Here is a 23,476-nt window from a genome sequence, read left to right on the forward strand (position 1 = left end):
AACCAACAGTGGCTTATAAAACACCTCTTTTATACAGGAAATTTTAGGTTTAACTTAAGTTAAACACAATTCCTTTACAGTAAAGTGGTGTACACACTCACAGATGGAAGAAGAGCTGCTAGATTAATTGTGGAAACTGAGCTTCACTCTGGGCAAAGGAGGTAACACATGAGTTGTGGCTAAATGTGTGTATGTCATTCAGTACATTCTGCAGTTTTCTGATGTTAGATGATTTACCATTTCAAAATGTCTTTCAGAATTGTACTATCAATGAATTATAAATGACTAATTGATCTAACTCTAAATACAGTGTCTCTGATTGGCATCTTAAAAGGTCCACTATGTGGAGCCTCAGTGGGATCTATCGACAGAAACTGAAAACATTCATTCAAATGATGTGTTCATTCATTTATTATTATTAGGAACTGCTATGTCTTTGTTAAATTCATGAAATTGACCAAGTTTTACTGCCATGTTGTTTTGCAGAACGTCTTCACTTGGTTGTTTTATGTATCTTCACCTCAAGATGCAACTTGATCCTACACACCGTGATTCAACACAAGTCATTTTATATATATATATATATGTTTGTGGTTCAGTTTTTATACGGTAAGAAAAATGATGCTTTGTTTTGCAATGGGCATCAAGAAAGTCTGAGGGCACACAATGCTGTCAGCATATGACCAATGTTATGCAATGAAACAAATAACTCATTCATTGTTTTTAATCTTTCTCTCATTGCTGGAAATGCAGGGCAGAGACAACCAGAGAGTGCAAATAAAGCAGCAAAACGTGCCGTCTGGGCTTTTCTTGAGCCACTTCAACAGCTTCTAATTGAAGTATTGATAGATTTAAATGAGGCAGAAATGCACTCAAGAGTTTGCGCATTATGTGTGCACACGTGCACCGCAGACACACACACACACACACACTATGAGCATGATGGTGTTGGAGACGTTGAGCACAGTAATGGTTCCCTTTTTCAAAGCACTCATGCGAGTAAGTACACTTTTGCAGAAGACATCTTGAGTGTATGAGTATAGTTTAGGGGTTTAAAGAGAATGAAATGTTATATCTGTTGATGAGGGACACTCATGCATCTGGGCCTGCATGTAATGGCTGAGCAGCCAACGACAGCACAGAAGAAGGACAAACAGCACAGAGTGTGATCAGAGGCCCAGATAACAGCTGTTTCCTGCAATATGAATTATTCTAGCTGTGAAGATGACATGTCAACTCAATCAATGACAGAGAGGTTTTAAATGACCCAGTCAGACACATCATTCATGACATAAATGGACAAAGTGTAAAAATAGCACTGTCCCCACATTTGATGTGGATATCTCTACTGTAGCATCATGTTAGAGCCACAGTCTTCATTAGTGCGCCGCATAATTCAATGACGTATGATGTAGGATAGGATACAGAAATATCATACTGGCTGGATAGTAACACGTTTTTTCTTTTTGTGACTTCACAGGGACTTCACTAACACAAACACACTCATAAATCTGATCCATATCTCAGACATATGATTTATGGGGTAGTAGTTAGTGTTTGCAAACAAAACAAGTACAAAATTAACCAAAACAAAATGTGTTTTGGAGTGATTCCATTCAGCTGTTACAACATGGAGTCAGTGTCCAGATAAAATGCATGACTCTGTGTGTATGTGTGTGTGTGTGTGCGTATGTATATATATATATATATATATATATATATATATATATATATATATATATATATATATATATATATATATATATATATATATAGATACATATATATATATATATATATACGCACACACACACCCACACACTGTGAAGTGGGGGGAGAATGAGCTGCACTGTTCAGTGCTGATTGGATTACTGATCTATATCATCTCACTCTAACTTGTTTATGGTAGACCATCTTAGTGACTCTGAAAGACTCATACTGATATAATGGAGTCCAGTATATACAGCAGCAGCACCACCACCATGTCATGGACAAAAGGCAGTTTCAATTTATTACCCACATTTTGGATATGCTACAAATTGAGGCTGCACCACCTGCAGCCAGTGTTTGCACATGCTGCATGTAGCAGCAACTCAGTGGGTGCTACGGTCAGTAAACTGAAAACACGGGACGCATGTTCGGCTGCACTGACAGTTTCACACAGTGACGTCTCTCAGCCTTGTATGCTCCAAAATCTTAATTGAACTTTTAAATGAATTTATATGATAAACTTTTTAGAAGGTCCACCCTCAACTGTTTTACTCAATCACACTGAATTTCAATGTGTGTGCAAAGCATCTCTATTCATGTTTCTTTGTATGTTGTAATTTTACATACACTGGTATGTTTTAATATTCACGAGTTGCACAGCAAAGACCAGAGTTATGAAAGACAGGACTGTCCATCAGTGGCCCTCGTCATGCTCCTGTTTAATAACCGTAGTGAAGGGAAAATAAGCCTCACTTGTGTCTAAGCACAACGGAAATGAGGAACCACATTTTTGCTCTATTGGAACTACATACAAACACTAACAGGAGGCAAGTGATCGGGGACGCTGAACACGGCAATAAGAAGTGCACGCATGCATGTAAAGAGAAACATGCTTAGGGACAGCTGTCTGCCTGCACACTTACTCAATAACATCTGGTCCTTAAATGTTGCATTTGACTTAAATATTTTAAGAGATGCACTAAAAGGTTTGATTGTCGTCTCCTCATAATCTTTTGGAAGTTAATCTGTTTTCAAATTTTACCTTGTGTCGAGTGAGGATCAAGATCTTTATAATGCTTAGCTTAGCCTCTTTAGCATGTAATTGCTTGCTTTGAATGAAGTATAATCAGGATCTGGGATTCTCAGATCAGTGTGTTCATCATTTGTACAGCTTGTCTATTGATATTGCTGATTTGCATCGCTTATCGTTTACTATCTTTAACTGAGATTCCAGCTCCTGGTTACTGCACCAACACACACACACACACTATTGATTACTGCCCATCAACTGTTATTGAGGCAGGCTCTTACTTTTGACGGTGAGGTACATGGACTTGCTGACATCAGCTCCCACGTCGTTGCTGACCTTACACAGGTAGAAGCCGCTGTCGTCCTCCAGCACGTGTTTGATGAGCAGTGAGCCGTTGCTCAGCAGCTGGATACGAGAGCCGCTGTTCAGAAGGATGGGCTGAAACTGGGGGACACCCGCACCTGGTGGCAGCAGGAAGAGAACATATCAACAAAGCAAAACCATTTTAAATAAGGAGGAATTTATCAATTAAGTCTTGTTCAGACAGAGAGTATTTTTGAAAAAAAATTTTTACGCAGGCATTTGGAGGTGTTTTGAGATGTGTTTCAAATCAGATGTGTCTAAACCAGCACTAGACACACCAGGGGTTCTGCACTGCGACGATGCACCTCAGTGTTTTTCCTTCCGTTTTTTTTTTTTCGTGTGTGACCATGTGCCTGTGTTTACAGATTTGATGACAAAGCCTGTCAGATTTAGGGAAGCTTGTAAACACATTTCTTAACACTGAGCCTAAATCCTTAAACCGCCCCAAACAGCTGCTGAGCAGAGGGAAGCAGCGCAGACCACTGGTAATGATGATGCAGTCGGAAGAGACACGCTCATGTTTCAAAACAGCAGATTGGTGCAGAGTTTCAACACAGAGACAAGAGATAGAAAGGCCAATCGTGGCTGCTGGCCTTCAGCACCAGGCCCAGCCAGTGAGCTTCAAAGATGTTTATGTAGCTAGATGAGGTTTTTTTTTTCTTACTCTCACCTCTCTGGACTTACTCTTAGCATTTGATTTAAATGATTAAAAAATCCAAAAAAACATTTATGGATTTAAAACACATTGTGATGTAATCCAGTCCAGGACAGACTCACCATAAATGTGTGTATTTCACAATTACAAAATAACCACTAAAGCGTCACTGAAATGAGATAATGTGTCTTGCTGCCAATGTGCAATTATTATCTATATATTTGATGTTTAAGATTAGACCACTTAGTGACCTGTGGGTTTTTGCTTTTTAATTAAAATGCAGTCAAGTGGCCGTGGTGAACGATGGGTCAAGTGGTGACTTTGTTCCCTCCCCCCTCTCTGGCGGAGAGGGGGAGGGTGATGTGTCCTCCTTGAATTATGGATTTTGCATATCCAAATAGTGCTAGTCGTTTTGCTAATAGCAGTTGACCTTTACTTACTGTTCTATATCTCCCGGTGACACTCACCTGGCTCATAGCTACTTCTGCTACAGTAAAAGCATGCCAGACTGCCCTCTGGCTTACAACAGTATTTTACAGTGACTTTCAGTTCCATTTTGGCTCTGGCTAATACCTCCCGATTTAACAACATATGCAAGAACACACACACACACACACACACACACACACACTCACACACACACATAAGTAATACTGGCCTAACCCTAACCCTCATCCTCACCATACAACATGTCTTCATCTATAGGGAGTTGATTTTTTGTCCCCATAAGGAAGATAAGTCCCCATCATGTGTAAACAGATTTAGGTCCCCACAACATGAGTAATACCTGGACCACACACACACACACACACACATACACAAACATCCATCAAAGAATATTCCATTCCTTTGATCATGGGTTAGGGTTAGCCTGGTGCACATGGACACACACACACACACACACACACACACACATATACGCACACATGGTCCACTCCCACTCCTCCGTGATTGTTGTCCTTCTGTTGGCAAAGCTTTCATCGGTGGTTATATGGATGATGGAGCAAACACCTGGGGCCCCTCTTCATTCACCCTGTTCAAGTGGCTGAACTCACCTGCTGCCATCCTGCCTGTCTGTCTCTCTGTTGTTTTTTTTGACACCTTACCCTATTTATGGTCACTGCCAAATTGTCACATAAAGAATCAAGAGGAAACTCTGAATATCACCGTCATGTTTTCAGTGCAGATCTGTGTGTGTGTGTGTGTGTGACACACCTACGCACACAGCTGCTACATGTATAAGATATACAGCTTCAGCATTTTGAAGGCCTGTTAGTGATACACAGTTTTGTGTTGGAGCTGGCAAAAAGATCTGACTTTTAATGTAAGCCACGTTTGTTTCATATTTCATAATTTTGTCGTGTAACATAAATGCAATTTTCTTCTGCTTATGCATATTTGCATAAAAAAAAGTTAAAAAGTTGTGTTGCATATTTGACAACACAACTTTTTAAGATAAGACAATGGACATCACAGTTATAGACTACAACCAGCAATCACTGCAGCTTAACATAGTCCAGAAATATCATTGAGATTATCGCAATGTCCTAAAACAGAGACCGGCTGTAATTGTTATCTATTGCACTACTCTACATGGTCATTCGTGCAGTGACTTATCCTGTATGTCTCCTTTAGGTGAGCAGTGTTCATTTAGCAGTAAAAAAAGACTGAACTCCCAATGGCAGAGAGTAATTTGTGCTTAATGTACCTTTTGAGTGCTCCCATACAATGGTGGGAGGTGGGTACCCTTCAGCGGAGCAGTTGAGAGTCACAGTTTTCCCATAGATCCCGTCTTGATCCTCAGGCTGAACCACAAACTGCGGAGGAACTGTGCATAGACACAAGCAGAGGTTAACAGTAACATTAAGGATGTCTATGATATAGATCACACATGTTAGAAAGAACTAATCAAACACAACACTAACACATTTTGCCTCTATAGCAAGACAGAGGGAATCAGTTATTGAAGTCAGTGGCACTGGTTATGTGTTTACTGTATTCTTTTGCCTCCTCACCTCTGACAATGAGCTGACTTTGGTGCTCCACAACAGCAGCCTCGTTGCGAGCAATGCAGGTGTAATTGCCGTTGTGGTCAGGCGTCAAGTTGGAGATTCGCAGAGAGCTTGTGAAGTCAATGTTGTCCACAGTCACACCCAGACTGATGGGGATTGGCCGTCCGTCTTTTTGCCATGTGATGTCCAGTGGCCGGTCGCCTGACATGACCACGCAGGGGATGAAGACACGTTGACCGATGGTAAAACGCTGGAACTCAAATGGCTGGATGTACGGAGGGACTGTAGGGAAGGGAGGGAAGGGGGAAAAGAGACAAAAGGATGGCATGTGATTTAAGCCATAGATTGGTACCAGGTCCCTTTTTTTTTTTAGTAATCCCACAATATTCTAACCATTTTGCTTTTATGCGGTCACTGAAGGAATATAGGAGACATGAATAGCTAAGGATTCTGGAGTAGCTCCCCCATCACTCTCAGACTGGAACAGTTTGTTCTTTTAGAAAATGGAGCTTAAAATGCACAAGGACCAAAACTAGAAAGACACACAGTGGCCTCCAGGCCTCTCATTTATTTCCACCAGATCGACAGTACATGTCCATCTCACAAAATATTATTATTATCTTGATCTGCAATAAAAGATCACACCAACATAAATATGTCAGATTCTTTTTACAGCAAGATCCATAATTGTATCAAGAAGATATTGACAAAGTATCAAACACAGTGTTGATAAATATGATCAGTCTAATAAGATCTAACCAAACATTTCATTTTCTTTTTTTTATTGTTCTGCAAAAAGACAGGGGCTATGTTTTACCCCAGTCTGTCTGCAGAATAATGAAGAACATTTATTTATTTGAATCCTGGAGTGATTCATCTCAAAGTAAGTCAATCTAAATAAATGCACCTGTATGTTTTCTCTCTGTCAAGCAGTGTATTTATTTACTACCCTTCTAAAAGTGCTTACAAATGAGGCGAGTGGCTTTAATGAACCATCTTACCCAATGATCCAAAACCTTGATTGCAGCAATAGCTTGTACTCAGAAAAAATAAAAAAAACGCTGCTCAAAGTCAATTTGGCTACAAAAATACAATTTAATCACACAGTTCTAGATTAAGATGTAATCAAATTGCCTGTGTTCTATCTCTGGTAAGTCTCCCGCCATCACACAAGTCATGTGTGTTTGAGTGTCCACTGAGTTCAAATAACTGTGAAATAAGCAGCACTTTAGCAGCTTATTTAATTCACAACAAAGTAGAGATAATGGACTCCAGGGATCCCCAAAGACGCTTCCGCATTTTAAGCATGAGCAGAGTAAATTAACAAATGCACTCGCTTGCTATAGCACCACTGGGTAGTATTGCTTTATATCATCACTCTCTTTCACTTCTTACTCTCTTCCACCACCCTCTGCCTTCCTCGCTCCGTGGACAGTGTAATATAATGACAACAACTTAACATACTGTACAGAGGCAGGGAAATAGGGCATAATGGGAAGGCCCTTTTTCTATTATCTATAACAGGTTGTATTTTTCAGTGGCGATCATCACTCAGCGCTTAATTATCTCTGAAACAGTCTTTATAAGATTAATTTAATGCCTGTCTAGTGAGGTCTAGTTAAGTGTATTTACTTATTTATTCAAATAGGGACATTGCATGTTAATGGGCATGTAAATATGCCAGATTATAGCCACTGGCTAATTTACATCTGTTCTCCCTATGCAGGTAGATGAAATAAAAAGTACATGGAGAAAAACGTAACAGATTAGGAGAAAACAGCATAGGTTGTGTTTCAATTCCGATATACATGTCTGTATTTCTGAATGAATGTGTCCAAATAATACTGTAACATAGGGGTTTTTCAGCGAGACCACTGTCTTACAGTACCTGATGTTCTATTCTAAACATTATATCTTATTTTGCTATATTAGTGTGTGATTTTGGAATCAAGAGTTTTCACATAGAGTTTTCCTCACCATCAGAAAGATGAATCAACACAAGGTTAAAGAAGTGACAGTTTAAAGCAAAAGTTTAACATTTGGGAAAGTGATTTGCTTCTTACTAAAGAATCATTATGACTGTCTCAGTTAGCGATAAGCAATTAGATAGAGGGGCTCTACAGAGCTCATAATCTATATAAAAATACATAAAAACATCATTCAATAAGAAACCCATCATCAATGGAAGCAGTGAGCCTGTTTTCCGGAGACAATGTGGTCATATCGAGTACTATGTGTGCAAGCTTGCAGTCAATGTCCAGTGTGATCCAGAGATTGGTTTTAGTTTGGTACATGTAAATGAATTTAAATTCACTTGTGATGGAACATGTTGACATTTCCGGGGGTAAAACAAAATAAAGCAAAACACAACACACTAGGCCTGCATCCTATAGGTTTTCATGGCCCATTTTGGCACAGCTCAAGGTCGGCACTCATCCCTGGAGACTAGAAGACGTTAACAACACCATATAAAAGTAAAAGAACCCACTCCATAAATATTACATCTTAGTTTATTCAATTAAAATGACAATTTGTTGTTTTATTAGGGACATGTGCCAGACTACTTGGCCAGACATAATGAGCCATTTCCCCAAGTGTCTGGCTTTTATACTACGCTACACTAACCAGTTTGAAAACTGCAGGCTTACAGGTGGAAGGGAGCAGACGGTGGTTTTAAAAAAACCAAACTATTTTAATTAACCCATAAAATCAGAGTTGACAACATTACAGCAAAGCATTATTAATCAATATAACACACCTAATCTGTGCACCATCATCCGTTTTAAGATGAACAGATTAAAACTGAAGCGTAAAGGGAGAGAGCAAAAAGCTTCATAAGCAACTGTTTTTACATATTTTTGCAATAGATGCTATGGAACCTAAATGTTTGACAACGACTTCTCAAGGTCAAACCTCATATCTATTTAATATTTTCCGCACAAATCGATGCAGCTTACCTCTCACCCGCAGGTGGACACTTTGAGAGTCCATCTTGTTGGGCTGGACCATCACTTTGCAGTTGTATTCGCCAGCGTCCACTTGTTGCACGTTAGTCAGCTTCAGTGTGCCGTTGTTTTCAAATGCCCGCTGCCGGTGGTTGAATGGGAGCAGTGCAGAGTTTTTGTACCACTTTATGGAGTAGTACGGGTAACCAATCACACGACAGTGAATAAAGGCATCCCTTCCAGCAATCGCTGTGATGTTTTTCATTGGACGAATGCTGGCACGGCCTAAAAGGTGACAGAGAATGAGAAAGGAACCTATACCAAAACATTTTCATGGATAGTGGTGTTGACATCAAATCACAAGTATGAATTGTGCAGTGCAGATTTTTTTTAGACTATGAATTTTCAAAATATATTATCAGATCTAAACAGAGTGAGGTCAGCTGCCAGTTAAAGTGAGAACATATCGTTACTTTACATTACATTATATTCGTTATGTTAAGAAACTGCAGTTGTTGCTTTTGTTTAACTTAAGAGCTTTAGAAGAAAGAGGTAAAAATGTGAAGCTGATTAAAAGGTGCTAACAATTTGAAAGTGAATGTTTAAATTACACAGTCCCACTCGTACTAAGAAGTCGGCTCTTGCTGGTCACCCACATGACATTTATTGCTCTAACATCTGATTGTGAATATTTTAATTTACTGCTGAGGAAACACATAAACGCAGACAAACATGAATGCACATGCACTTACACACAGCTAAATTAATTCATGCATCTAGAAGAGATTTATTTCTGTATTGGTTATTTTAAAACCAAACCATTTTGTAAACCTATATCCAGATTTACCTTTGTGCTGTAAACCAGGATCGTTCTTAAAGTGATACAGAGCAACAATTTTGGAAACAAAGACGGCAGTGAACAAACTAATACCTGAAAGCAATGCAGTAAAGTAAATAATACATTATTTAGAAGGACCTCAATTGAAGCAAATATCAATAATTTAACCTAAAAGAGCATGTAAATGCAAATAAAGACACATAATTCTTTAAAATGGAAGGAAAAGTAGTCATGCAACTTTCATTTTTCACAACCAAACATCATCCAGCACTCATGTTTACCAAATGCCAGACAGTCAGCGGGAAAAAGAGACATAGACACACAGAGAGACAGACAGGTATGTGTATTGTTGTTCTTGGAGGAGCTGATTTGACAAGCACCTCTTACGTTTATTCGAGCCTGGTGGTACACAACCCCGGCCGAGTTGCTGCACATGCACCGGTACACCCCGCCGTCCTGCACCTGGGTGTGGGTCACATTGAGCTGGCTGACCACGTGGCCCTCGTGGGTCTCGTAGTGGCCCAGGTGGTGGTGGCTGTCTTTGATGACGGGGTCATCGTCCAGTGACCAGGTGCACCTGGGAGGCGGCGTGCCCTTGACATTGCAGAATAGGAAGACAGGCTCGTTTGGGTTCACCACTTTCTCGCTGAAGGCCGACAGGATCTTCGGCGTGCCATCTGTGGTGGAGGACACGGTGGGACAGGGGAGGAGACGGAGGCATAGTGGTAAATGAAACGATGGTTAAACTGTGACCACACGTTTACAGTAATGAGAGTTCTGTTTCTGCACACACGGACTACTGTGTATTTAAAGAATAGGTAATATTCCTGCATCAACACATCTAAAAATAACAAGGCTAGTGTTCTTATGTTATGTAAATCTTTTCCAATAATCTTCAAATCTATAAAGTTCCATATTTATATTCAAGATAATGGACTGTTTCATTTTATTCAGCCTTTAATTAATTAAAAAAAAACAAAAAAAACGCAAAGATTACATGCCGTGCATTTACATGGTGATATTAGCTCTCAGCGAATCTTCTTTTTTATAAAAGCAATGTTATGACACAATGATAAAGTCTCAACCAAAGCAAAAGTAAAGGAAACATATGTTTTCAAAAATGCATCACACTGTATTATGACACTGTCCTAAACAACATCGCATGTGTAGCTGTCATCATGAACAGAGATCCAGGAGCTTTCCTTGCAGACACAGAGGCTAGTTGGCTTTTGAAATGTTTGTGTCTGCCTGCTGCTTCTCTCTGATAATCTAGGTCTGTTTCACATTATTATAGATTATCAATATCTTCTTTTTACAGCTCCCTGGCCACAGGAGACAGTTACCTCAGCAACAATGCCAAGGTAAGCTATTGGATTGAAGAGTGTGTGGCACGTGTTTGTGAAGTCTGAGGCTACAGCTGAGAGTCACAACAGAATACCATTAACGCATAAAACCAGTATTGATCTGCTAACGCATTGATTATGCATAAGACAGCTACCATAATGTGGCTTTTGGTCAGCATTTGTGTTCATGCTCCATCCTACAAATGACATTTTACCTTCAAGGATGACTTGCACAAAGTCCTGTGCAGACATCTTGCCCTTCCTCGCGAAGCATTGGTAAGCTCCGCCGTCACTCTTTGACATTCCCTCCATGATGAGGTTCTCTCGGTTGACCCCAGTGAAACGAACATTGTTGCCTGGGTAGATGATCTCTCCGTTGCGGTACCATGACAGCTCATACTCGTCTGAGCCACTCACGCTACAGGACAGAGACACCTTGCTACCCACACTGCCTTTCACCTTCCGAGGGCTGACCACCACCTTTAAAGGCTCTGAGGACACAAAAACAAGAAATCTGTTGGACCAGGAGGTGTGAGGCCGTGTGAGCATGAGGTAATGCAATGGATTGGCGTCCTGTCCATTGTATCAATTCAATTCAATTGTATTTGTATAGCGCCAAATCAAAACACATACATTTTCTCAAGGAACTGAACGTCATCAAGAGCAGAGAAACACAGCAATTCACATAATGAGCAAACCAGGCATCAGTGGAGAGAGAAAAACTCCCTTTTATCCGCTCAAAGATAACCAGTGGTTTTCATAATGGATGGAGGGATAGGTTTTTAATAGTGAATTCATTTTTTATAGCTAGATTGAGAGGAAGATGCTGAAACTGGAAGCTAGAGGAGAGTGTTTACATTTGAATTAGTTATCATGAATACATTTCTGAAAACTAATCTAATCCAAATCTCAGGATTAAAGCAAAAACATGTAAACAATCAAGCACTTTGTGAACGATGATGGATCAATTATTATTAGCGACTGTAACTGATCCATTATTTACTATGTTGTTGACTAATTAAAACTGTATTGCATATCTTTCAAATGTAAATACATCTTATATATATATATATAACAACACTGCTCTAGTAAAGTGAGATGGCTGCAAACAGGCTGAAGTATGACTGAAAACACAAAGAGGCGTCCACGAAAGGATTCAGAAGTGAATTCTACTGCTGAAAATAATGCAGTATCACTGTATTCACACAAACACCTCCTCAGTCAGGTCTGATAGTATTTCTTGACCATTTTCAGAAAAAGGATGCAGCATACAAATAATGTAACATTGTTTCTGTACATGTAAACCAAACAGAGGCCGAATAATATCATCAGCAATGACAAAAATCACCAAAACCCTAATTCTAGTATGTAAAATGTCGTGTTATGTGACTGAGTTGTGGGACTGACAAGCAATTGAATGATGTCAGTTTGCACGTTTTCACATTCTGCACTGCTGCGCGTCAGTTTATAAACCAAATAACCTGCCAAATCATCAGCCAATAAATCAACACTTAAAAATGATTGTTAGCAACAGCTCTGCTCCCGAGTTTTAAAATGTTTCCAGAGAGCATTAAGTAAATGACTCAAAGTGACATTGATTCAATTTAGCTGCTTCAAATTAATAAGCATGAGGAAACTCCAAACTCACAGACTGCTGTGACATTCACACTGACTCACTAAACATCTGTTGTGTTCCTGATTTGTGAGTTAACAAATAAGGTACATCAAGACTGCATGAGATGTGAATGACCAATGTACAGAAAATGCAGAGGTTCACCTCGGTTTTACTGAAAGACTTACGTTTCACATACAGGCGTCCCATGACTTCAGCGTTGCCATAACTGTTCCACACCTCACAGACGTATATCCCAGAGTCACTGGGCTGTGTGCTCTCTATCAGCAACCCAGTGGTCGTCTGCCGGAAGCGGCTGTCAGGTTCCAAAGGGCTGTTGTCTTTCAGCCAGCGATATTTTGGCGACGGGTAGCCTGAAGCCTTACAGGGCAGCTCCACCCGATGATTAATCATCACCTCTCGGTGGTCAAAGCCGTCCAAGATTCCTGGCTCAGCATTGGTCGGGTCTGGAAGGAGCAGAGATTTTAGCGTTAATTAGTGGTGAGGTTTGCCAGGCACTTGAGAGTATAATCCAATATTGATTATTGAGGTCAAGATACAGTTGTATATACTTTATATTTCTTTATGCAAGGGTGAAGAGACACACAGTCTGTATTCCTACAATATTAGACAGAATTTTATTGTGGTAAAGAAACTGAAGCTGTCACTGCAAATTGGTTCTTGTCAATCTGTCCATTATTTGTAAAGGTATCTTCTTTCATCAGACTACACTGTAAAATACACTATGATGTAAGATTAACATGTGGTTTAATTGCTTAGTATTAATTCTACTTGTAGGACATTTGTCTTACCCAGTGACTAAGCTGAACAGCTGGTTCTGGATGTAACCCTAATCTAGTACTGCTACATTATCATTTAGCTATAATGATGCTTATGTTAGATACAGAATTTGTTCAAATTAACTAATTCCTTAAGAAACTGCAGTTTTGTTACACTGTATGTTTTTTTGTATTGTAAAGCACTTTGATAAAAAGCACTATACAAATATGTATTCTTCTTCTTATTATTATTATTGTACTCATCATTATTATTATGACGTAGTTTTGTTGTTATACTGTGTGAAAGTAGAGACATTTCCCATGTTCTGCTAGATCATCATGTATGAAAGGTGAAATGTGTGAACTGCAGAGCAAGTTGAAGAGAAAAGAGCTCTAGCTCTGAAGCAGTGCACGACACACCAATGTCAAATTCTGGAAGAGGCTGAAAAGTCCATGAATTTTTAACTGGAACCGTGAAAAATCAGTGAAGGTCATGAAAAAGCTGAAAGTTTCACTTTTTGTGTGAACATTTTTGAAGTTTGGATTTAGTCTCTATGTTGAAGTGTGTGGAGCTAGTAAGTCTGAAGTGTTTTTCAAATCATTTGAATGAGAAACTCTCTTTAAAAAGAAATATTTTAGAAGTATTTTGGAAATGATGAAATATTCCAATTAGAGAGACTTTGTTTGGTTGACTGTGAGGTAGCCGCCACTGTGCATGTGTATGAGCTTTACTGACCTGACACAATGAGACGTGCACTGTTACTCTGACGAGTCTCTCCGGTGTAACGGTGGCGTGTGGTGCAGCGATAGTTGTTCAGCCCATCCTCAGGCAGGACGTCCACGATATACAAGGCTCCCGTGGATGTTATGAGATATCTTTGTCCTAAAGAAGATAAGAACAACAAGTGGGAAGACATTAAAGACCAACAACTGTATAGAGGTTATCCAGATATCAAAAAAACATTTGGACTGAATTACGAATAATTCAAGGAATGCTGTGAAATAATGTGATACAAAATCATCCAGATAATGGAAAACAAACAACCAATATATTTTCTTGTGTTGTCACTGACTTGGTGCCAAATCTGGAATCTAAAAACCCTCTTTGGCTGTCACAGTCAGGTTTGTAGGAATGGTAATATTATGTTAATTCTGGAGATCAAACCAGACTGAGTGGGGTTGTCAACATCCATAAGGAATGAAATCTCACTCTGTGCCATCACATGGAAGCCCACGTTCCCATGGGAGCAGATTGATGTCAAAACTGATCGAAAAAACAATTTACAGGAGGATTGTCGTCACTGTGCGGTGGTGGGAATGCTATGACACAGCCTTGTCATAGCTACAGGTAATGTTGTCGGGTAAAGAAGTACAATAACACCAATGTCGCAAGGATGAAGAGAAAACATGACAGCAGTTCAGCACATTTCTTAAAAAGTCCAAAAACAAAGAGTAAATACATATTAATTTCTCCCTATGCAATAATTAAAAATACTTAAAATTAAGATTTCAAGTGTTTAATTAGGGATTAAGAAGAGGTTTCTACCCAGTTTTCCACTTCTCTCTGTGTGTTTCCTGTCATTTGACTGGAAACAAAACATGCAAACTTTAGCAGTGAGGCAAAATTATACGAAAACAAATGAAGGTTTTGACTCAAATTCATCTTCTGCGGAGGAGGAAGTGTATAGACAGAATATTTTGAGCGTGTTGCTTATCTGAAGGCTATTGGATATTCCAAAGTATACCAAAAAAATAAAAAAAAAAGTTCTATGCTTTCCATTCCACATGTACAGCACACTGGTGCAGACTGCATGTTGTCGGTGAAAATGGCCTTCCACACAGAAATTTCAAGATCTTATAAAAAATGCATGGACAAGCGGTTTCTCTTTTCTATGTGGGTTAACAAATTAGATGCCACTTCCCTGAGGTCACGTAACATCATCCCCCGATCAAAGATTCCCAGTGAACACTCTGCAGGGCTACGTTGATTTACATCTGAATGAAATCTGAATGAAACTGTGATAGAGGCCAAACTATATATCTTGTTACAGAGTCCAGCATGGACTATAACGTGATATTTAATTTACCCATGCAATAATGTTGACATGAAACCTTTGCTTTTCTCTCACGTGAACTAAATCCTTGGGTTTTAGTTGAAAGACTAACAGCTTTGAAAGAAGCAAAGCATGCTTAATATGCTCTTATTTGATTTTTTATGTTTATACTTGCAAAATAAAATCAACCTTGGGGTTAAGCAAATGGGGGGGGCATGGAGAGAAAAAAGAGAGAGGAGAAAACACAGCTATTGTAAGCATTGACCTAGATAGAACCAACAACAGATTCCACAGATTTGATGTCCTGAAGGGGTTCCACTGGTTAACATACAGGGCAGTGAGATGGACAACCAGAAAGTGGGACCTGTGAAGAGCGAGCGTGTGACTGTGTACTCTGCACATGTGTGTCAGTGTGGAAGCTGGTGGCCACGCTTGCATGTCAGTATGAGAGATGACTCGTGGAAGCAGTGGAAGGAAGTTCATTATCAGTTTCTGACTGCATTTTTAAATATTTTATTTTTCCTGTCATTTTATTGTTGCATGGCTTTGGACTTTACATGTTTTTACTTGCTGCATGCCGTTGTGATTATCATTATCATAAAAGACAAAATGGGAAATTAAACCATTAAATAATTCTACATCAATTTTTTTTAAAAAAAAAAAGAAGAAAAGAAAATAAATTCCTGAAGGCTAAAGGCGACCACGCTGCGGCAAAAACAAAACTCAGACATCTCCTCAGAAGCTCTCCACTCCATACACACTGCCTCTTTCTCTTTTTTCTCTCCTCCCCTCTGGCTTCTCCATTTTGATTCTGTACTGGTCCTCTGAAATCTCACTGTGGAATCCATCTTGAGCGAGACAAAATGGTATTTCACTCCAGCCGCTGTGAGCTGCTGCAATTTTCTCTTCAAGCACCTTTATGCTCCTGCAATGCCTTTTAAGACGTCAGAGCTCAGTTATGACAGAAGGAAGTGTAGGCAGAGGGGATACTACAGTAGGGAGGGTATTCAAAAGGAGAGCCATTGTGTTCAATTGTACTGTATTGTATCCTCTTTCAGGCGACCCGCTCCTCTTTAATTCCTCCGCTTTGTCTTGAACTCACTCACTACATTATAGATCAGCATCTGGGAGTAATTCCTTTTCACAACATCAGTAAAGTGCCTAAGATATTATGCACAATTCCCTCTTAAACACTAAAATGTGTTCCCAAATGCATTACAAATCCTCTGGACAGAGATTTCTGGGTTATTATCAGAAAGTGGAGCATCTTCCTTCTATTCATTCACAGCCACGGCTACTGTAAAGTGAAAAAGTGCTACACTCCACCAAACACATTTTATCTAATCATCCCCACTTTGCCAGAGACAGAATCTAATATGAACAGCAGGCTCTCACTCTCAGCAGGCTAAATAAGACTCGACGTACAGATGAGCTAGTGTCATGGCATCCTTGCTGCCAGCAGACACTCGCAAGATGCTGCGATTTAAATGAGAGCCGCTTACTGAAGTGACAACTCAGTCACTGGAATGAATGAATGAGTGTTAAGTGAGTGTTTTTTTTTGTTAATCTGATTGTTCATGCAAAATCAATTGCCTGAAAAAAAATTGTGTTGTTACTGATCTTTGGGTTTTCATGTGCACGGTACTAACACTATATAACGGCGCAAATGATTAACCTGCAAAGCTTTCGATTCCTTTTAACCCTTTAACACAAAGCACATTTTGCATTATTGTAATTACGCAACAGTTTGTGCTGTCAGAAAAATTCCAGTAGTTTCTGAAAGCTGAGATGTTGCACGTCAAAGGCAATGTGTGGTTATTACGGTAATTTCACTTGCACTGTTGCAGGAAGACTGGAGAATCAGTGCCTTTGTCTCCAGAGAGATAGTGGGAAAAACGCCATTTTTTGGCCTGTTTTTGGACATTGACATAAAAACTCAAACAAATGTTATTTTAAATATGTTTTATAATGTTCAAATTTTAAATTTAAATATTTTTTGTTTGTTTGTCTTTTACATAAAACGTTTTGTTTTTCTTCATTTCAAATTGTTAATACACTATTTTAACATGCAGTAAATTGTAAATAACGGCAGGATATTGAAAGTTATTCTGGAAAAATGGGCAAAAGCCCTTAGTTACAGGACAGTTTCTGGCCCTTTTATCGTTAAAATAAGCAAAAAAAAGTCCAGATGGACATTTTAATGGTTAGGTGTTAAAGCATTGACTTGTGTGGATCTTTTTGTATGTTAGTTTATTTGCTGCTGTTCTTTACTGCAATTAGACTATTGTTAGCATGTAACCAACAACTTTCAATCAATACAATACAGCTTAAAACCAACAGCGAGCATCTGGACGCAGATTTGTAATCGTGTAATTGTGAAACTGGGGGTGGTGGTGGTGGGTCAGTGGTAGAGTGGGTCATCTTTCAAGTGGAAGGTTTGATCCCTGGCTCGTCTAGAGTGTCATAGCCAAGGACTTAACCCCTAATTGTCTAATATTTAACAAATGTCCACTGGGGGAGCACAAGTGTAGTATTTAGTCTTAGATGAAGTACACACAGTTGACACCGAATATATGACACTGGTATTACAGTTTGAATGTAATGGGTTAAATGTTTAGCACAAAGACTAATCTTGTATATTGGTGAGTCAGATTTGGTTGTTTAAAGAGGAATGTGGGACTAGCTATCAGTGCAGTGAGTCAGACAGTGAGGAGGGACCTGCTTCTTGTCGGGTCAGCAGAGATAGACTGATGATAAATGAATGCTCTACATTGGTGTGGTAACTTCTCTGTCCCACCTCAGCTCTTCTGCGTCACTTCAGACATTAAATTAGAATAAAAAAAAAAGAAAGGAAAAAAAGCTGCCTGTCATGGGCTTACTGTACACTGTATCGGCACAATATGCATCACCTATCCAATCACTGTACAGTGTAAATAAGCCATAAAGGCCCAGTGTGTATGAATTAGTGACATCAAATGGTGAAACTGCAAATTATAACAAACTCCACTGACCCTGCACTTTCCCAAACATGTCAGGGAACCACAGTGCCCTTCACACACCTGGAAGGATGTTCCACCTGGCAGTGTCACAATGTAATGCAAGGCCCTGCCTGAAGTACACATGTAAGCTACTTATTCTACAAATGATTCTTATTATAAAGAGATTACACACTTATACACACATACTTTTCATATGGTGCCTTTACAACACACAGATAGTGACATTATCATCTACCACTACAAAAACATTAGTGAGGAAACACTGCATTGACTTCTGTAATGGTAAAAGTCAGAGGAAAAGAATGCTGCATTCTCAAATAAACATCTACCTGCAGGGAAGCGCGAATGGGGGCAAAACATCCGACCTCAGCTTTAATCTGAGCTGATTGAGGTCAGTTTGCAGGAGTGAACTGCAGACCTCCAGGGGACTGCATGGCTACATGCATTATTCTGCAAAACTAAATTAAGAAATGACTTGATAATCTACTAGTGTCTGTGTAAATAACCACATTGCAATAACAATCACATTAATGCACATATTGAAAATACACCACATCAAACAGTAGGCAACCGTGCACCTGCAGCATATTACCCACTGCACATCACAAGGTGAATACAGACACAGTGAGTCTGTAAAAATCTATAGAAGACATGCTAATGGTCACTACTGGAACACCCTCTGCCACAGGCACAGGAAAGTAACAGAAGAGCAAGAACACGATACAAAAATGACATGCAGTGAAGATTTGATGGCGTTTGTGGTAAAACAAATGAGCTGGTAATGAATGTCAGCCTTAGCATCTTGTTAAATTGTGTTGTCAGACATACTAACATAAACGTTCTTGTAGAATAGTTAGAAGCATATTTTGGTCATTGGTGTGATGCTCTGCAATATCACCAATGGAGTTTTTTATGTTACTGGGTGTACAACACAAACTGAGCAGATCATCTTGGACTTCAATATATTTTCATATACTCATCATAACAAAGTGGTCTGCATCACTACAATGAGCTAGATTTGAAGAGAGGTGTAATCCTCCAGCATCTCTTTTTACATGTGACAAACTCAAAATATGTATTATCATTAGTGGCCATTAGCAACGACAAACTTACCAGAGAAAAAAGAAAATGTTGATTATTGCAAACTGAATCCAATGGTCTCTGACACCTGTAAAAGTCACCTATAAAAATCCCTTTATCTCAATGCACCTGCTGTATGAATAGATTTTAGATATACAAGTAAATGACAGAGCTGCCATTGAAGCCCTGGTGAAGAAGGCATCCTTGGTTCAATGAAAGTTCTGGCATCAGAGCTGGAATGCTAAGAGACTCTGTCTCTTATACAGCCTCAAAAACCTCTGTGTTCCTCTTTGGCTCGTGCTACTTCCTCTCTTGCTTCTCTCTCTCTCGCTCTCTCCTTCTTGGTCTCTCTCTTTCTCCCCCTCTCAGTCTCTCCTTCTGTGTCCTGAATGCTAAAACAGTGTTTGGCTGTATCAGAACACTGCATTGAAATCCTGCAGTCTCAAACTCCCATATTCAATCAAAACACCTTACGGTTTACTTAGATGCTTCAAGACCTCAAATATGTATTAAGTATGAATAAATAAATGAAAATCACCAATTCATGAAGTTTATAAAGAAATCAACACAGATGAACTGATAAATAAGTTACAAAGTCCGTAGACATTATCCTATAATAATAAAGTCCTTGTGTAGGCAGTTTAGGCCTACACAGGCCTTTGTGATTACCTGCTCCACTCTCATGTGTTTTCATCTGCGTCTTATTGCCTCCGCTCTTTGTGAGTATTTAGTCCTGCTGCTTTGCCTCATTTTTTATTAGTTTGCCCATTTCTGATTCTTATCTCTTGCTTTGACTAAGGTCCCTTGTGTTTCTCACACTCTTCTGAACAGTTTTGTTTTCATTAAAACATCTTCAGTGCACCAACTGCCACTGTTGTGGGTCTACATTTAGATTATGGAATTGCTAAATTGTGACAAAAGGTTGAAAGAATAATAACCTTATATTGTAAAAATGCATATATGTCATAATATAATTTCATTTTAGTCATCTCCATCTGCATATTGCCATTTATTTGCCCCACTGGTTGGTTTTACGGCTACACACCTGCACCACTTGACTTGATCTATTAAAATAACACTTAAATGCCACAGTTAGGTATAAAGTTATTTCCAGTGTTATTTCCAAACAAGAAATGCCAAATTTAAAACAAAGCAGGCAGAGTGAAATGCAGTGACTGGTAGTGTTATACCACCACTGATTTAAATTAAAAATGGACTGTCAGTTACCATGAATAATTTGTGAAGTGTAATCCATGCAAAAAATGTCCAACTGTCATGAGATGAACAATTCATATTTAATAAACAACTGAACAAGTGAAAGATGTCACCTTAATAAATCATGGGCCCCACTCTATTTCAGAGTGTTCTCTCTCTCTCTCACTCTCTCTCTCCCTCTCTCCCTATCTCTCCCCAGAATGCGACACTGCTGTAAATTCAGTGGTCATAGAGATTTGTTATCCTCAGGATTTGCTGTAACTAATATAATAACTGGATATTCAAATATAGGTTAGTAAACACTGTCACATTATGGAGTGAAAAATGAAGAATTTCTTCATGGATGATGGCCCTGCATTGCATGATGCCAATAACAATACTACACTAGCTATGGAGTCTGTTTCGACAAAGACAGGCACAGGATACATGTAGGTTGCATACAAGAGAATGATGAAAGTAATGAAATGAAAAAGACAAGGTTTATGTCACAGTTGGAGAGCAACCACGTACAAGGCCACACAGAGAGGAATAATTTAACATTATCATAATAGGGGCATGCTGAGCTTCTCTGTAGACACACACGCACACATCACACAAAAAAACTGCTGAACAGGAGAGTTGTGTCTCCAAGGTGAAAGAATCTGGGGGTTGTTGATGTCTTTGATGAGGTTAGCGATCCACTCATCTGTGCTGAAGCCCAGAGTCGTTGGGCATGTTAAATGGAGCTGAAGACAACAATTACAAGCCTAGTTCATTTTTTAAAAAATGGTCAATATGTCTGACCTGTTTCCACGTGTTTATTTCTTTTTCGACGGAACACAGTGCAAGCTAAGCAATCAAAACTGGAGCAGACATCCATTTTACACCGATTATAGAAATTCTGTTTTCAGGTCCACTGTGGAAGAATGAGTGACATCTAATAGTGAGTCTCCTCAGCTCGGTACATACATTGTCAGTAGATGCGCTGGCTTTATGTGGGTGAAGGTGTTCACCATCATTTCAATAAGCAAATGAAAGATGTACAGAAACACAGTGTTGGTCTGCAGACAAATAGACAAATGCCAAATGAGCCGGCAAACCGCATGATTACATTTTGATATGACTGCAGTTTATTCATTACTCCATATGCAAAAGCGTATGTGGTCATTTAAAAGTCTATAGCCAGTGGAAAGTCCCAGCACCTCTGTGATTTGTCCTTGTCATCTCACTATGCAGATATGACCACAGCTGAGTAACCAGCAAACTACTCATTTACCACTTAATGTTACTACATTGATTAAAATGACATTCTTTAGTGGCTTTAGACAAACCTAAGGTCATTAAACCTAAACAGCCATTCCATTTGGTCATCATCACTGCACCAGAACATTTCTGGATCTTGAAAAGGGATTTATTCAGAACTGGTGTACTTAATTCGGCATAATGAGGACAATGCAGATGTGGGATTCTCATTCTCAATTTCTCCTACTTCACATAATTCAGGGAACCTAGTTTCTTCCTCGACATCCAGGGCAAGGGGAGTTTAGTTGTTTTTAACAGATGTCTTTTAGCCAATAACTTATTTCTAATTCTGTTCGAGCTGTGTGATATGTCATTACCATAAATACACTGTAAATCAACATCCTCGAGAATGGCTTCAGTCTTTTCAGTCCACAGGGATTTGTGTGATTTACTTTATAGGGACATCTTATTAAACCTTGCTTTAAGACATATTAAGCAAACGACTTGTATCATTTCACATTTACGCAGTATTGTCCCAGGAATCCAAACCATATCACCCAGAACAGCCAATCTATGAAGACCTAAAAAAAAACCATCATGCAGCTCTATTCAGTTTGCTATTGTTTGTTATCCTTATACCTAAAGCATAGTATAAATGATCATAGGTGGAAAAACATATGATCTTTTCAAACTTATTAACAACAGACTCTAAGTATACTTCCTGCTGCTGAATCTGACAATCTGATCATTCCAACATCAAAGATTCAATCAGTGTAAATCCCAGATGTCAATAGTCTGTCGTTAATCACAATGATTCTGTCCCAAATAGCAACAGCGATAGCAATAATAAGTGGAGTAACTTTTTTTCCTAAAAATGAAAAATGTATAGTTTTATATAGATTTATTTTCTCTGTGACAGCAGGTATTTCACGTATTTAACGTATTTTGTTAAATAAGTTACAGTGCGGTGTAATTCGAAAACAAAACATAACTCACTGTTATGAACTGTTGTGCTCTGTGTACGTGTCCATGTCTGGTAAATAACACTCACAGATGGGATAGTAAAATGAGTAATTAAATCTAGCCTTTTATTTCCACCATACTTGAAAACGGATGTTGGCTTTGGGCGGCTGTGGTGTGTGTGTGTGTGTGTGTGCAACATGTGCAGCAGTCTGCCATCATAACCTAATTATTGCAGCCGCTTAACAACAGCAATTAGCACATTTCCATCAGACGACACTAATTTGTGAATTCCATTCACAACCAACACACTGAGCGAGAGAGAGAGAGAGAGAGAGAGAGAGACTGTTGAGTTACTCGCAATGCTGAATCCATATCTATAGAACTGTGAAAATTGCTTATGGTAATTGCAGTTATTGTAAAACTGGGCTGAAGCTTTTAATGATATTTCAAATTTTAATTGTTTTTTTTTTAAGCTTTCAACCCCCCCCCCACGCGCTCATGTTTCATCTGACTTCCTAGTGCCTCTTCCCAACAGCAATACAGCAACAATTTATCTAAGATAAATTAAACTGTTTCATCAAATAGTGATTTCCTCTTAGTCTAAGGGGAAAGACAATTGTAGTTGGGTGATATTCGTACCCTTAACTAAAAAGCTTT

At 39.1% G+C, this 23,476-nt stretch overlaps 1 protein-coding gene across 2 annotated transcripts in view; it reads right to left on the reverse strand.

Moving 5' to 3' along the window:
- The window catches only part of LOC122773481 (Down syndrome cell adhesion molecule-like), a 105,151-nt gene that overhangs the window by 23,138 nt on the left and 58,537 nt on the right, over nt 1–23,476 (reverse strand). The window contains exons 4-11 of one of the 2 annotated variants that reach the window (XM_044032207.1): nt 14,024–14,170; nt 12,697–12,975; nt 11,112–11,387; nt 9,934–10,230; nt 8,728–9,000; nt 5,774–6,052; nt 5,467–5,586; nt 3,022–3,201 (exon numbers count right to left, since the gene is read on the reverse strand). In XM_044032207.1, coding sequence (XP_043888142.1) covers nt 3,022–3,201; nt 5,467–5,586; nt 5,774–6,052; nt 8,728–9,000; nt 9,934–10,230; nt 11,112–11,387; nt 12,697–12,975; nt 14,024–14,170 — 1,851 coding nt within the window. Of the gene's footprint in view, nt 1–3,021; nt 3,202–5,466; nt 5,587–5,773; nt 6,053–8,727; nt 9,001–9,933; nt 10,231–11,111; nt 11,388–12,696; nt 12,976–14,023; nt 14,171–23,476 lie in introns of those variants that run through there. The other variant, XM_044032208.1, reaches the window with a different exon arrangement.

Source organism: Solea senegalensis, linkage group LG8 (genome assembly GCF_019176455.1).
Source record: "Solea senegalensis isolate Sse05_10M linkage group LG8, IFAPA_SoseM_1, whole genome shotgun sequence".
Taxonomy (NCBI): Eukaryota; Metazoa; Chordata; class Actinopteri; order Pleuronectiformes; family Soleidae; genus Solea; species Solea senegalensis.